The sequence below is a fragment of the Vulpes lagopus genome, chromosome 1 (genome assembly GCF_018345385.1).
Source record: "Vulpes lagopus strain Blue_001 chromosome 1, ASM1834538v1, whole genome shotgun sequence".
NCBI classification, from domain to species: Eukaryota; Metazoa; Chordata; class Mammalia; order Carnivora; family Canidae; genus Vulpes; species Vulpes lagopus.
In genome coordinates, this window is record NC_054824.1 from 157,576,053 (window position 1) to 157,594,291 (window position 18,239).

Below are 18,239 nucleotides of genomic sequence, written 5' to 3' on the forward strand. Positions count from 1 at the left end.
AGAGCCATGAAACAGTAACAAATGGATTAACATGCATAACTGAAATCCAGTAGAAGAGGTACAGAATGGGACAGAAGTAGTACTTGAAGAGATAATGGCTAAGGATTTTCCAAAAATAATGAAATAATCAAACCACATATGTAAGTTCAAGGAACTCTAAGTAGAATACAACACACACAAACATACACATATGCCTAGAAAGACATATGTTCAAACTGCTGAAAAGCAAAGATAAAATCTTGCAGGCAGGTAGAAAATAAAAGACTCATTACATATAGAAGACAAAATATAAGTATTAAATTATGCTTTTTGTCAAAAACTATGAAAGCCAGAAAATGGAGTGATATTTATAAAGTATGTCAACTTAGAATTCTGAATACAGTGAAAATATATTCCAATAATCAATAATGAAACCAAAAGCTGGTTCTTTGAAAATATTAATAATATTGATAAATGACTAACGTATAAAAGAGAAAGAAAGAAGAAACAAAGTACCAATATCAGTAATGAAATGAGGAATAATCACCGTAGTCCTTTGGACTCTAAGAACATAAGAAGGAAAAAGTATAAAAAAATTTTATGCCTATACATTTGACAACATAGATGAACTGGATATATTCCTTGAAAGATAAAAACTACAAAGCTACCACTCAAATAGTAACAGATAACATGATAGTCCACTGCTATGAAAGAAATTAGAAAACTCCAGGCCCAGATGACTTTCTTACTGGTGAATATTATTAAATATTTAAACTGAAATAATACCACACACGAACTGTTCCAGAAAAACTGAAAAGGGAATGTTCCCCAACTCATTCTATAAGGACACAGTCATTCTAATAGGAAAACCAGACCAAGACATCATAAGAAAACTATAAATTAGTAATCCCTCATGAACACAGACACAAAAATCCATAACAATATATACCTAATCAAATCTAGCAATATATAAAAAGGCAGTATATCATGAAGAAGTGATATTTATCCTCTGAATGTAAGATTGGCTCAATATCTAAAGTCAATCAATGCAATTCACTATGTCTACAGTCAAAAGAAGAAAAACCATGTGATCATCTCAACTGATGCAGAAAAGGCCTTTAACAAAAATCTAACATCTATTTATGATAAAAAGTCTCAGCAAACTAGACCTAGAACTTATATAAACTGACACAGTGTTTACAAAAAAATCTACATAACATTATATTTAATAGTAAAACACATTGTTTTCCTCCTAAGATTGGTAACAAGACAGAAGTATCCATTTGTAGCATTCCTTTTTTTTTTATAATTTTTTAAAAATTTATTTATGATAGTCACAGAGAGAGAGAGAGAGAGAGAGAGAGAGGGGCAGAGACATAGGCAGAGGGAGAAGCAGGCTCCATGCACCGGGAGCCTGACGTGAGATTCGATCCCGGGTCTCCGGGATCGCGCCCTGGGCCAAAGGCAGGCGCTAAACCGCTGCGCCACCCAGGGATCCCTGTAGCATTCCTTAACATCATACTAGAGGGCTTCGCCAGTACAGTAAGGGAAAATAAAGGAGAGAAGGAAAGAAAGAAAAAAAGAAAACAACGAGCTGAGAAAGAGCAAACATACAGATTTAAATGAAAGAAATACAACTTTCTATTTATAGATAACATAATAGTCTACTTAGAAAATCTCTAAGAATCTATAAAAAGCCATTACAATGACAAAACTGAATTCAGTAAGGTCATAGGACACAAAGTAAATATACAAAAATCAATTGTAACTTCTATATGCCATTATTCAACAACAGGAAACTGATCATTTATTTTTTAAGAACTATTTCTAATAGTAAAACAGGTATAAATCTAACAAAATATGTGTAAAATATTTATGCTAAAAAACATAAAATGATGGAAAGATCTATATAAATGGAGCACTATACTATGTTCATGGGGGAAAATCTGGTGTAGTTAATATATTGAATCTTGCCAATAATTTTAATGCAATCCCAGTCAAGATTCCTGGTTTTTTTTTTTTTAAAGAAATAGATTCGTTGATTCTAAATGTATACAGAAAGGTAAAGAATATTAAATAGTCAGAAAAATTTGAAAAAGAATAAACATTTGAGCCCTTATACCACCTGATTTCAAGACTTACTATAAAGCTACAGTAATCAAGGCAAATATTTATCAATGAGAGCACAGACAGGTAGATAAATGAAATAGGAAGGTCTAAAAACAAAACCACACATATATAGCCAATTGGTTTCCAAAAAAGGTACAAAAGCAATTGCAAAGGCAATTTAGTAGAGAAAGGACTTTTTTCCAACAAATGGTGCTGGAAAAATTGGACATCTTTATTCAAAATTCGAATCTTGATCCATACTTCGTACCATATAAAATTAACTAAAAATGAATATCCTAGATTAAAACATAAACAATAACACATGTCTTACAAAACTTATTAGAGAAAATAGAAGAACTTTTTGTGACCTTGAGTTAGGCAAATATTTCTTAGATACAACACCAAAATGCAATCTACTAAAAAAAATTACTTTTGATATACTGGACTTCATAACAATTAAAATATTCTGCTTTATGGAAAGTCACAGAAAAGGAGAAAATGCCTGCAAAACATATAACTGATAAAAGACCTATCCAAATTAAAAAAAATACCTCTGAAAACTTAATAGGAAAATAAGCAATCTAAGGAATACATATCCTTTCTCTTGTTCCTCTTAAAATCATATTCTAATATGACCTATTCCCTTTCTGTTATTATATTTACTTAGTAAATATGCAAACTCAATTTAAATCATTAACTGAAAGACTTTTTAAAGTGAACTAAATTTCTTTTAAAATACATTAACTATAAAAAGCGAGGTCAGTATCAGTTCATATCAACAGTAAAATGAACATTTTATTTAGACAAATAACACAACCTCACAAATAGAACAACCATTTCTCCTGTCCACCCTTTTTAAATAAAATTGCCACAGGCCTCATCTGTTACTAATCAAATCAAGTTAATATTTTTCTTTTGAAATAGCAACAGTACACACTGGTTGTTATAGCAAACTTAATAATAAAATAACTGGAGAGTTTTTTTTTAAATTAATTTGTATTTCCATTGCAGAAAATGGAATGTGAAATATGTATCATGTAGTCCAATCAGATGGCTAAACACTAGACATAGCTTTCTAATCATCTGTTTCTGATTGATAAAAGCCCAATCCCAAAAACTAAATTTAGTAATTGTCTCAGCATGCAATGCCTTTTCAATTCTATGTCTATAAAATGGAATTTATAGTTAATTAGTACTTTTATTAAATGTTTTATATAAAGTGACAGCTTATCAACAATCTATCAGCAATTTTATTTCAGCCTTTAAGTAATTCTTTTTCAGTGTCTCTGGAAGCCAACATTTAAAAGTTGCTTATCACTAATCTTGCTAAAAATGTTTTTTTAAATATAAAATCATTTTTTTTTTCTCTTGGAACAGAGAGAGGAGTAGGAAGCCAAATACCTGCAGATGTTTCTTTGAGTAATTTATTTAACCTCTCTGATTTTCTGTGACTTCATTTGCAAAATTAGCTAAATCTAGACATGGATGTAAGATCTAGTCAAGCTCTGAAGATTTTGATTCTACACAATGCCTTAAAAATGCATTTCTTCCACAATAAAAGATGAAATGCATGCCATCTATAGTAAAAATGTGGCTAATCACATCATTTTTATGACCTTGGATCAATGACCCTTCCTGAACCTCTCTGCTTTTCCTACTTAATAAAACGTTACATTTGATGAGAAAATTTATATAGTATCTCCCCAAATCTTACCAGAAAATGATTTCTAATAATGATTTTGAGATGATTTTTGATAGAATTAATACATGTTTATTTCCGAAACACAAATCTAACCAAAACATAGTAGACACGTGCTGATGGCAAATCAATTTGAATTCTACAAACTTACTAAAGTGAACTTAATCTAAACATGTAAACGGAAAAAAATATACTTCAATTTATAGCAAGGAGAAGCAATTATTTAGCTACACTCTAATCAGGAATATATATATCACTGGCTCATTATAGTCTTCTTTAATACAAGATCAATGAAAACAAGAAATGTTTTTTATTACTAAGTAAATTCAATCTTAAAACAATATCAGGCATACATAAGATCACCAATAATTATACACTAATGATGAAAATGACAGATATTAAACATCTGTGGTCAAAATAAAATTTCATTTATTTCTAGTATCAGAATTCAAAGCACTTATTAAATCTGATATAGGAGTCTCAGGTTTTATGCTGTGTCATTCACTGAGCATAAGGTACTTCCTAGTCCATTTAACTTCAAAAGAAGAAAAAAGAGCAGGTAGAAATACTATATATTATGATTATCTGAAGGAGAATCCAGTTACACCAATAATACACAGTGATACAATGACTTGTATTAGCATATACTTCTAAAATGGTCCTCAATGTAGTTAAGGCCAATGATCTAACAATTTCATTTCTAGGAATCTAAGCAATTAATCAGAACTATAGACAGTGAGGCATGTACAAATGTATTCACTCAAGTGTTATTTATAATAGCTATAATTATAAACAACCTAAATATCTGAAAACAAGGTATGGTTAATATATGATCTATGTAATGTAACACTGTGTTTACAAAGACTTTTTTTTTAATTAATTTTTATTGGTGTTCAATTTACTAACATACAGAAAAACACCCAGTGCTCATCCCGTCAAGTGTCCGCCTCACTAGTTCGTTTCCCAGAGTTAGGAGTCTTTATGTTCTGTCTCCCTTCCTGATATTTCCCAACATTTCTTTTCCCTTCCTTTATATTCCCTACAAAGACTTTTTAATGTGAAAAAAAGCAGATAACTTTTATTCCGTCTTTACATTATTTCTGAATTGTGTATATTTTTCAGAAGTACTATATATAATCAACTTGTATTTCTTAAAGACCGCTGCATCACCACAATATAAGATGGCAAACAGGAACTTACTATAATACTTCAAACAAGAAAATGCAAAGGGTATAAATAAAGAGGGCATGAACTAATAAAACAGAGAAAGAAAGGTATAGCTTTACGAGATCTTAAGAAGCCAAATAAACAGGTTGAAGCAACCAACTAGAATGGCAGGTTAATAAGGAGGAATCGGGCTAGACTGTAATTCTACACACTAATATCAGAAATGTAGGAGAGAAGATAATGTAAGGGGAAAATAATAAGCCAGGTGATTCTGAAGCACAATCTTAGAATATAAATTACTTTCTACATATTATGGAAATATACATCCTATGCAATATATTAGGAAAAAATTTTTATCCAAATAGTCTCAATTAAGTGGGATATGAAATAATAAGGAATATATTTCCTAATGAAGCCATTTAAGTGAATTACTGCTATTGTGAAATTTTCATTCAGAATTATCTCAGTAGGGATATAATGTGTTTACTTTTTATCAACACATTCAAACCTGAAAATAGTGGACATGGACTATTTAAATATATTACCATATCATTTTTATTCTCCATAAAGATGCTGAGTTTCTTCAAGAATGACACAACTAGGATAAGTAGCTCAAAATTGTCCCGATCAAGAGCCTTCACCAGCATGTGAACTATGTTCTTGTTCCTCATCTTCAGTTCTGTACGTGTATCTTCAGCAAGATTCAGAAGCAAATAAAGAGCAACTAGAAGAGTAAAATAGATAAGTGTTAAGTGACTGGCATATTGAATCAACAACTTAATCATTTCTACTCAGTATAGTAACACATAGTTCTAAGAAGAGAATACATTATTTTGAAAATATTATTAATTGGCTCATTAGAAAACATTTGTTATTATTGAGAAATACATGTATGTTATACAAAATAAACAAAAAGTATACATACATAAAATAATTTTCTTATGATGCTGAGGACACTAACCAAAATAAGATAATGATTCTTTAAAGCTTAATAGTAAGCAAATGGTATTAAAGGTACATGTTACTATATAATAAAACAGGGGGAAAGAATTGTATATGTGTAGAAAACAAGGTAAAACTTCAATAACAAGCAGCTGCAATGTTAAAAAGAACTATACTCTAAGAAAAAACTGATGATTACCAGAGGAGAGGTGGGAAGAGGAATGACTGAAATAGGTGATGGAGATTAAGAAGTGCACTTTTGATAAGCATAGGGTGATGTATGGAAGTGTTGAATCACTACAATGTACACCTGAAACTAATATAACACTAGATGTTAAAAACAACAAAAAGAACTATAATCCAAAACATGTAAAATAGCTATACCTAAATATGAGGATAGTAAAATCTATTTTACATATCCAAACTGATTTTCTGATAGTTACTACAGAAAATGCCATATTAAGTTCAGTAATACAATTGTTATACTAGACAAAGTTAAGGCATTTTCTACTAGTTCTAAGTAAAATTTCTTTTAGACACCTCTAATAAAAATGCTTAGGTTCTTCCAATAAACTCATATGATTCTTCCCTTTTGACAGAATTTGTAACATATGTTGTTTTCCATTTTGCCTTGACTGATGGGAAGCTTCAGTTAAGACTTAAAAGATTTCTATCAGAATTTGTAGGCTATTATGACCAACGCAATCCTATAATCTTGGTTGCATTACTTTAGCATTTCACTTCATGCATTCTTATAAGCTATTTCTATACCTTTATGAAAATAAGAAATATATGCAATAGTTGTAAATATTTAATTTATTTAGCAAATATTTGAGCTGTAAAGGCAGTAATTAGGGCTACTGTATGACAGGCACTGTACTAGTTGATATATAAACAGTAAACCATTTTATCTTTAAGATAATTTATGGTGAAAGAAGTATTTATTACAAATTTTACAGATGGGCAACTTCAGATTCAGAGAAGTTAAATAACTTAACCTATCCACACAGCAAAAAAGTGATGGAGCTAAATTAAAATCAAGCCTATCAGAACCCAAAGCTCACATATTTATACTACTGCATCATACTGACTTTTCATGGAAGGCACTATTTATTTTTTTTTAATTTTTTTTATTTTATTATTTATGATAGTCACAGAGAGAGAGAGAGAGAGAGAGGCAGAGACACAGGCAGAGGGAGAAGCAGGCTCCATGCACCGGGAGCCTGATGTGGGATTCGATCCCGGGTCTCCAGGATCGCGCCCTGGGCCAAAGGCAGGCGCTAAACCGCTGTACCACCCAGGGATCCCCATGGAAGGCACTATTAAAAGGTTTTACAGTTGTGTGAAATCTAAAGTCTCTTTCAGATGGGAGGGAGGGGAGTGTCCTCAAAACTTAGACCTGCTCCAGGGACGGTGGGCTTTTTCAGCCCCATATGTTTTTTGGCTACACACATGCGTTGCCCAGGATCTTTGGATGGGGTTCTGTGGTAGCCATGCTCAACCTTAAGAGCAGGTGACTGGGGTGTTTTCATTTAGGAAGTTTCTGCAAGATCATTCTGATGCCATTTTCCATGCTGTCTTTGCATGGACAGAAGGTGTGGGATGATTGTGTGACTATTTTTGATGTATTTTAGATCTGTTCCCCTAATATTCATGTCAAGAAAAGGCTTGATTCTCTGTCTGAAACCAAGCAATACAGTTAAAAAACTGGGAATTAGGGCAGCCTGGGTGGCTCAGCGGTTTAGAGCTGCCTTCGGCCCAGGGTGTGATCATGGAGAACCAGGATCGAGTCCCACGTCCAGCTCCCTGCATGGAGCCTGCTTCTCCCTCTGCCTGTGTCTCTGCCTCTCTCTCTCTCTCTCTCTCTCTCTCTCTCACTCTCTCATGAATAAATAAAAACAAAACAAAACAAACACCCTGGGAATTAAAAAATTGTGTTGAATGCTCTCTGATTTAAACAGTGTTTTTGCACTCAATGAATCAATTTCTCTAAAAAAATTTTTTCTAAATGAAGTTGCATTGAAAAGCATATAGTAGACTTCTGCTTATAATCAAGAGAAATATAATGGGTTGAACAGTGATCTCCCAAAATTCATGCTCCATTGAAACTTAGAATCTGACCCTATTTATAAATGGGTCTTTGCAGAGGTAATTAGTTAAGATAAGGTCGTAATGGGCCAGGGTGGACCTCAAATTCAATGACTTGTGTCCTTATAAGAAGAGGAGAGGACACGGATACAGGGGGAGGGTGGCCACGTGAGGATGGAGGCAGAGAATAGAGTGATATGGCTATGAGCCAAGAAATATTGAGGATTAGTGGAAGCCACCAAAACCTAGGAAGAGAAAAGGAAGGATTCTGGAGCCTTCGGGGGGAATATGGTCCTGCTAACACTGTGATTTTGGCTTTCTAATTTTCAGAAACGGTGAGAAAATAAATTTCTGTTGTTTTATTAAATGAGCCAGTTTGTGGTACTTTGTTTTGGCAGCTCTAGGAAGTTAACACAACAGAGTAATGGGTACCAGATTTAAATTCTTACCTGAAATAACAATGACAACAACCAGATGAAAATATACAAAATAAAGATTTTCACAACAATGGACATCAGATAATGAAGGACAGTGACCCAACAGATAAGAAGTGAGATGGCCCTATGATTGCCCCAGAATAATGCCTTGAGAGTTTCCAGGTCATGACACAGAGAGGGAAAATCTTGGCAGAACTCAAAAGAACTCTAGAGTTCAAGAGATGGAACCAAGAGACCAGGAAAGCCAAACAAGAAAAATATCAAATAAACAACCTAACTTTATACCTAAGGGAGCTAGAAAAAGAACAACAAATGAAGCCTAAAGACAGCAGAAGAAGGAAATAATAATGTTTAGAATAGAAATAAATGATATAAAAACTAAAACAATGACTACAAAAAACCACAACAACAACCCAACAACAATAGAACAGATGAAAAACCAGGACTAGTCCTCTGAAAATATTAATAAAACTGATAAACTTCTAGCCAGCCTTCTCAAAAAGAAGAGAAAGGACCTAAAGAAGAAAGAGAAAGGACCAAAGGACCTTGGGTTGCAAGGGTGGTTCAATATTCACAAATCAATCAAGAGGATATACCACATTAATAAACGAAAGGACAAGAACCATATGTTCCTTTCAATAGAAGCAAAAAAAGCATTTGACAAAGTACTACATCCATTCATGATAAAAACCCTCAACAAAGTAGGTTTAGAGCAAACATACTTCAACTTAATAAATGCCATCTATAAAAATCTACAGCTAATATCATCCTCAATGGGGAAAAACTGAGAGTGTCTCCTTGATGGTCAGGAACAAGACAAGGATATCCACTGTCACCTATGTTATTTAACATAGTACTGAAAGTCCTGGCCACAGCAATCAGACAACAAAAATAAATAAAATGCATCCAACTTGGCAAGGAAGAAGTGAAACTTTCACTACTTGCAGATGACATAATACTCTATATAGAAATTGAAAACAACACAAAGAAATTAAAAGACATTCCATGCTCATGGACTGAGAAAACAAACATTGTTAAAATATTTGTAATGTCCAAAGCAATCTACACATTTAAATGCAATCCTTATCAAACTACTAATAGCATTTTTCACAGAGCTAGAACAATCCTATAATTTGTATAAAACCACAAAATACCCCAAGTAGCCAAAGCAACCTTGAGAAAGAAAAGCAAAGCTGGAGGCATCACAATTCTGGACTTCAAGTTATATTACAAAGCATATAATGTATGTAATACAAATATTACAAGTTATATTTGTAGTGTTCAAAACAGTATGATACTGGCACAAAAATAGACACATAGATCAAGAGAACAAACAGAAAACCCAGAAGTGAACCTACAATTATGTGCTCAATTAATCTTTGACAAAGCAGGAAAGAATATCCAATGAGAAAAATGTCTCTTTAACAAATAGTGTTGCAAAAACTGAACAGCAACATGCAAAAGAATGAAACTGTACCACTTTGCTACATCCTATACAAAAATACATTTAAAATGTATCAAATACCTAAATGTGAGACCTGAAACCATAAAAATCCTAAAGAACACAGCAGTAACTTCCTAGACATTGACTAGGAAGACAATAACAACTTCTTTCTAGATATGTCTCTTGAGGCAAGGGAAACAAAAGCAAAAATAAACTATTGGGACTCCATCAAAATAAAAAGCTTCTGCACAGCAAAGGAAACAATCAACAAAATTAAAAGGAACCTATGGAATGGGAGAGGATACTTGGAAATAACATTATCTGATAAAGGGTTAGTGTCCAAAATATATAAAGAACTTATACAACTCAATACACAGAAAATAATAATAATCTAATTAAAAAGTGGGCAGAGACATGAAGAGGCATTATTTTTCAAAGACGTAGAGATGGCCTGAAAGATACATGAAAAGATGCTCGAAATCACTCATCATCAGGAAAATTCAGATCAAAATTACAAATCACACCACACCTGTCAGAATGGCTAAAATCAAAATCACAAGAAACAACAGGTGTTGGCAAGGATGTCAAGAAAGGAGAACCCTCTTGTACTATGTGGGAATGCAAACTGGTGCAGCTACTCTGGAAAACTATATGCAGGTTCTATAAAAAGTTAAAAATAAACTGCCCTATGATCCAGCAATTGCACTATCTAAAGAATACAAAAATACAATTCAAGGGGATACATGCCCCCTGATGTTCCTAAGAGCATTATCTACAATAGCCAAATTACAGAAACAGCTCAAGCCTCTATTGACTGATGAATGGTTAAGGAAAATGTAGGAGATACATACATATAGAACATTACTCAGCCAAGAGAAAAAAATGAAATCTTGCCATTTGCAACAACATGGATGGAGCTAGAGACTATAATGCTATGCAAAATAAGTCAGAGAAAGATGAATACTATATGATTTCATTCACATAAAATTTAAGAAACAAAACAAATGCGCAAAGGAAAAAGAAAGGGAGACAAACCAAGAAACACTCTTAACTATAGAGAACAAACTGATGGGTTACCAAAGGGGAGGCAGATGTGGGGGGGGGGGGGGAGGGATGAGTTAAATAGGTGAAGGCGATTAAGAAGTGCATTTTGTGTGATGAGCACCAAGCCAATATAGAAATATTGAAACACCTGACACTAATATTATACTGCATGGTAACTGGAATTTAAATAAAAAGTATCTTCTCTAACAGTAATGGGATCACATTAAAAATTAGTAACACATAGGTCTCTCAGAAATTCCCAAATATTCAGAAACAAACTAACTCCTTTCTAAATAACTTATGTGTCAAAGAAGTAGTAAAAGGGGAATTGAAAAGTGTTTTGAATGGAATAAAAATAAAAATAAAAATAGGATATACCAAAATCTATGGTATATCCCTAAAGCAGTGCTTAAAGAGAAATTTACAGTTCTATATACTTTTAGTATAGAAGAAGAAAGGTCTTAAATAAATGATCCTACTTCCACCTTAAGAAGCTACAAAAGGGGATCCCTGGGTGGCGAAACGGTTTGGCGCCTGCCTTTGGCCCAGGGCGCGATCCTGGAGACCCGGGATCGAATCCCACATCAGGCTCCCGGTGCATGGAGCCTGCTTCTTCCTCAGCCTGTGTCTCTGCCTCTCTCTCTCTCTCTCTCTGTGACTATCATAAATAAAAAAAATAAAAAATAAAAAAAAAGAAGCTACAAAAGGAGCAAACTGAACCCAAAGTTAGCTCAGAAACAGAAATAATAAAGAACTGAACAGAAATTAATTAAATATATAATATAAATGTACAGAAAATCAATGAAACCAAAAGTTGGTTCTTTGAGATTAAAAAAAAATATGATACCCTCAAACAACTATGATCGTGAGAAAAAAAAAAAGACATAATTTACCAATCTCTGGATTGAGAGAGGTTGTATATCACTACAGATTCTGTTGGTATTAATGAAATAATAAGGAAATATTAATACAGAACAACCTGAAATTTAGAAATTCCTTAATGATTCAAGCTACTTGAGCTCACTCAAGAAGAAATAAAGAATGTGAACAGTACCTATTAAAGAAATTGAATTTGCAGTTTAAAATCTTCCCATAAAGGGACACCTGGGTGGCTCAGTGGTTAAGCGTCTGCCTTTGGCTCAGGGTGTGATCCTAGGGTCCTGGGATCGAGTTCCTCACCAGGCTCCCTATAGGGAGCCTGCTTCTCCCTCTCCCTATGTCTCTGCTTCTCTCTCTGTGTCTCTCATGAATAAATAAATAAAAATAAATAAATAAACAAAATCTTCCCATAAAGAAAACAAGGGTTCAGGTGGCTTTACTGGAATATCTTATCCAATATTTAAAGGAATAACACCATTCTGCACATGGTCTCCCAGGAAGTTAAAGAGAATGGAATATATTCCAAATCAACCCATGAAGCCAGCATTATCATAAAAATTTTACAACACAAGAAAACTACACACAAATACCTTATGAACATAGAAGCAAAACAAAGTTAGCAAATTTAATCCACTGATACATAAAAAGGATACATGAGTGTATTTAATACAGAAGCCTAAGGCTGAATTAACATTTGAAAAATCAATGTAATTCACCATATAAACAAACTAAAAAATAATTAAAAGGTTTCCTGATCTGAAAAGATGAAGTTATCTTTATTTATATATAATACATTCACCTATGTGGACAATGTGATGCAATCTTTAAAGGAAAGTTACTAAAAATAAGTAATAAATAAACTTACCAAGATTGCAGAATTCAGAACCAATATTAAAAAATATTTCTATATACAAACAACAAATAATCAGTTGAAAAATTTTTAAAAGAGTGTTCAGAATAGCAACAGAAATATGAAATCCTTAGGGATAAATCTGACACAAGATATGAAAAACCTGAAAACAATAAAACACCACTATGAGATATTCAAGAAAATCTAAATAAATGGAAAGAGAGATCCTTTCCTTGGATCAAAGACAATATTGTTAAGAAACCAATTCTTCCAAAATTAACATATATATTCAATGCATCCTGAATCAATACCCCAGAATTTTAAGGAAACGAATACACTGATTATAAAATAATATGAAAATGCATAATATCTAGAATAGCCAAAATTCCTTTGGAAAAAAAGTTGAAGGAATACTACTTCATTTAAAAATTTTCTATAAAGCCACTATACTGAAGACACTGTGCTATGGGTATCAAGAGCTACAAAAGTGATGGACAGCACAAATTACAGTACAGAAATGAAATGCACATACATGGATAAAGGATTTTTCACAAATAACAATCCAATAGATAAAAGGATAGTGTATTCAACAAATAATGCTTGAATAATTGGACATGCATAGAACTTTGATCCATTCTTCATACCATATACAAAAATTAACTCAAAACATATTATAGACTTAACTGTAAAACCTAAGACTGTAACATTTGTAGAAGAAAACAAAGGAGAAAAATCTTTGCAAAAAAATTTCTTAGATACAATATCAAAATTGTAATTCAGGAAATACGAAATCAATTGTGATACATAAATATATAAAATTCTGCACTCTAAAAGACACTCTTAGGAGAATAAAAAGGTAAGCCAAAGACTAGGAGAAAATGTCTACAAATTCTATGTCTGATAAAGTCTTGTATACAATATACAAAAGAACTCGTGGGATGTCTGGGTGGCTCAATCAGTTAAGTTCACAGACTTTATTTGTAATTGAGAAAAACTGGCAACATCCCAGATAACCCTTAATAGATGAATCCAATGACATATCATTCAATAATGAAAAGAAATTAATTATTAATATGAGATGAATCTCTAATTATGCTCTCCATGTACATTCCTGAGACTGTATGGTATCATCACAGACAATGGAAGTGCACATGGCAGTGGAAATGCAGGTGCACAGCAGGAAAGGCTAACTTCAAGCTTGTGCATTAAGAAAACAATCTACATATCACTGGAGTCCCAGAATGAGAAGAGAAAGAAAGGGGCAGAAAATTTACTTAGGAAATAATGGTGAGGGAAAAAAAAAGAAGAAAGAAAGAATGGTTGCAAATGTCCCAAGTCTCGGGAAAGATATGAGTATCACAATATTAATAATTCACCACAAAATTTCAATCTACATGTAAAACAATGTTCTATAAGACACATAAAATCATGTAAAATCAAAGAGAGAATTTTATCTATTTTTTTAAAGATATTATTTATTGATTTGAGAGAGAGAGTGAGTGAGCATATGCAAGCATGGAAAGGAGCACAGGGAGAGGGAGAGAATCTCAAGCAGACTCCCTGCTAAGCATGGAGCCCCAAACCAAGAGTCATATGCTCAACTGACTGACCAACCCGGGTGTCCCAGGAAATAATTTTATTTATTTTATTTTATTTTTATTTTTTTAAAGAATTTTCAAAGTAAGAAGAGAGAGAGAGAGAGAGAGAGAGAGAAAAGATCTCCTACAAGGGAAGACCATAAGGAGATTCCTCAGCAGAAAACTTACAGGCCAGGAATAAGTGGAATGGTAAATTCAAAGTGCTGAAAAGAAAAAGAAAATGCCAACCAAATATACTTTACACAAAGTTGTCCTTCAAAAATGAAAGCAAAATACTTTAGCCAAAGGAATACTGAAAAAGAAAACCAAAGTTGGAGGCATCACAATGCCGGACTTCAAGCTGTATTACAAAGCTGTGATCATTAAGACAGCAATATTACTGGCACAAAAACAGACACACAGATCAATGGAACAGAATAGAGAACCCAGGAATAGACCAACTCCATGGCCAACTAATCTTTGACAAAGCAGGAAAGAATAGCCAATAGAAAAAAGACAGTGTTGGGAATGGTGTTGGGAAAACTGGAGAGCCACATTCAGAAGAATGACTAGATCATTCTCTTATACCATACACAAAGATAAACTCAAAATGAATGGAAGACCTAATTGTGAGACAGGAATCCACCAAAATCCTAGAGGAGAACACAGGAGCAAACTTTTTGACCTTAGCCACAGCAACTTCTTGCAAGACACATCTCTAAAGGCAAGGGAAACAAAAGCAAAAATGAACTGCTAGAACTTCATCAAAATAAAAAACTTCTGCAGAGCAAAGCAAGCAGTCAACAAAACTAAAATGCAACCTACAGAATGGGAGATGATATTTGTAAATGACCTATTAGATAAAGGGCTAATATCCAAGATTTATAAAGAACTTATCAAACTTAACACCAAAAAAAACCAAACAATCCAGTCAAGAAATGGGCAAAAGACATGAACAGACATTTCTCCAAAGAAGACCTACACATGGCCAATAGGCACATGAAAAAAAAAATGCTCCATATCATTTGTCATCAGGAAAATACAAATCAAGACCATAATGATTTGTTACCACGTTATACCACTAAGAATGGCTAAAATTAACAGGACAGGAAACAACAAATATTGGTCTGGGTATGGAGAAAGGGGAACCTACTTTACACTGTTGGTGAGAATGCAAGCTGGTACACCCACTCTGGAAAACAGTATGGAGGTTCCTCAAGAAGTTAAAAATAGAGATGTTCTATGACCTAGCAATTGCACTAATGGGTATTTACCACAAAAATACAGACGTAGAGAAAGAAAGGGGCACCTGCACCCCAATGTTCATAGCAGCAATGTCCACTCTTCAACAGATAAATGGATAAAGAAGATGTGGTATACTTATACAATGTAATATTATTCAGCCATCAGAAAGGATGAATACCTACCATTTAAATTGATGTGGATGGAACTGGAGGGTATAATGTTAAGTGAAATAAGTCAGTCGAAGAAAGACAATTATCATATGGTTTCACTCATATGTGGAATATAAGAAATAGCAGGAGGAGAATAAAGGGGAATAATAAAATAAAGGAAGGAGGGGAAACTGAATGGGTAAAAGTCAGAAAGGAAGACAAACCATGAGAGACTCTTAACTCTGGGAAACTGAGGGTTGCTGAATGGGAAGTGCGTGGGGGGATAGGGTAACTAGGTGACAGGCATTAAAGGAGGGCATGTGATATGATGAGCACTGGGTGTTATACTCTATGTTGGCAAATTGATGTTAAATTTTAAAAATAAAAATTATTTGTGATCTCAAAAAAAAAGGCTGAATCATGAAGTGGAAAATATGAACAGACTAATAAAGAGTCAGCTTGAATCAATTACCAAAAACCTTGCAAAAAAGAAAAGCCTAAGACCAGATGGCTTCACAGGGTACTCCTAGAAAACATTTAAAGAAGAATCCATGTCAATCTTTCTCAAACTCCTCCAAAAAATTGAAGAGTTACCCCTGATACAAAGCCAGATAAGGACACTACAAGGAAAAACATAAAACAAAACACTATAGATCAATATCCCTGATGAACAGGGATATAAAAATTCTCAATAAAATACTAGCAAACTGAATGCAAAGCACACACCATCACCAAATAGGATTTATCCCTGGGATATACAGATGATTTAGCATACACAAATAAAAAAAAAACACGATATATCACATTAATAGAATAAAAGATAAAAATCATATGGTCATCTCAATAGATGCAGAAATGGTATCTGACACAATTCAACATTCTTTCTTGATAAAACTCCTAAGAATAGAAAGTAAGCATAAAAAGGCCATATATGAAAATCCAATTACCAATATCATAATCAACAGTGGAAAACTGAAAGCTTTTATTCTAAAATTAGCAAAAAGGCTTACTCTTGACACTTTTATTCAATATAATATTAGAAGAACTAGCTAGATCACTTAGGCAAGAAAAAGATATAAAGGTATACAAATTGGAAAGGAAGACATGAAATTGTGTCTGTTTACTGAAGACTTAATTCTTATATAGAAAATCCTTAAGAGTACCAAAACACTATTAGAATTGATAAATGAATTCAATAAAGTTTCAGGATTAAAAACTCAATACATAAAAATCATTTGCACTCCTATACACTAACAACTATATAAAAGGAAATAAAACAATCTCATTTACAATAGCATCAAAAACAATAAAATTCTTAGGAATAAATTTAAGCAAAGAAGTGAAGAATATATATACTGAAACTATAAGATACGATGAAAGAAATCTGAAGACACAAATAAATGTAAAGATATGCTGTGTTCAATGATGGGACAAGTTATTATAATTAAAATATCCATAGTACCCAAAGACATCTATGGAACCATATCCTCTCTATCAAAATTCCAATGTCATTTTCACAAAAATAGAACAAAATACAAAAAATTGTATAGAACCATAAATGACTCAAAATAGCCAAAGCAATCTTGAAAAAGTATAAAGATGGAGGCATTATACTTTCTGGTTTAAAAATATGTCACAAAGCTATGGTAATCAAACAGTATGGTATTAGCATAAAAACAGATATTAGATCAATGAAACAATTTAGAGCTCAAAATAAACCCACATATAAAGGTCAACTAATATTTATTTGACAAGAGAACCACAAATACTCAAGAGGGTAAAGGATAGTTTCTTCAAAAAAATGGTACTGGGAAAACTAAATATTCATATAGAAACAAATGAAATTGGGTCCCTAACACCAGTCATGAAAATTAATTTGACTTACAAAAGAAAAAAGGACTGAGATAGGATTAGGATTAAGGACTTGAAAATGTAAAACTCCTAGAAGAAAACAGAGGGGAAAAGTTCCTTGACATCAGTCTCGGCAATGATTTTTGGGAAATGACACCAAAGTACAAGCAACAAAAGTAGGCATCAAGAAGTGGGGCTACATCAAACTAAAAAAGCTCTGCACAGCAAAAGAAACAATCAACAAAATGAAAAGGCAATGTACAGAATGGGAGGAAATATGGGGTTAACACCCAAAAGATGTAAGAAACCCATACAACTCAGTAGGAAAAAATCAAAACAAATCAAATCTGATTTAACAATGGACAAATGCTCTGAACAGACATTTTCCCAAAGAAGATATACAAATTACCAACGGATAAATGAAAAGGTGTTCAACATCACTAATCATCAGGGAAATGCAAATCAATATCATGACAGATCACCTCATACCTGTCAGAATGGCTATTATTAAAAAGACAAGCGATAAATGCTGCCAAGGATGTGGAGAAAAAAGAATTTAAATTGGGAGGAATGTAAACTGCAATTTATATTCCTGTTAAATATAAATTCCTGTTAAAGGAATATAAACTGGTGTAGCCACTATGGAAAATGGATGCTTCTCAAAAATTTAAAAATAAAACTACCATATGATCCAGCAATACCACTTCTGGTTATATATCCAAAGGAAATAAAATCATGATCTCAAAGAGATATCTGTATCCCTGTGTTCACTGAGGCAT

General features: G+C 33.0%; 1 protein-coding gene across 2 annotated transcripts in view; it reads right to left on the minus strand.

The window, feature by feature from the left end:
- The window catches only part of KIFAP3 (kinesin associated protein 3), a 147,084-nt gene that overhangs the window by 95,155 nt on the left and 33,690 nt on the right, over positions 1–18,239 (minus strand). For both annotated transcript variants that reach the window (XM_041765016.1, XM_041765006.1), the window contains exon 9: positions 5,500–5,678. In XM_041765016.1, coding sequence (XP_041620950.1) covers positions 5,500–5,678 — 179 coding nt within the window. The remainder of the gene's footprint in view (positions 1–5,499; positions 5,679–18,239) is intronic.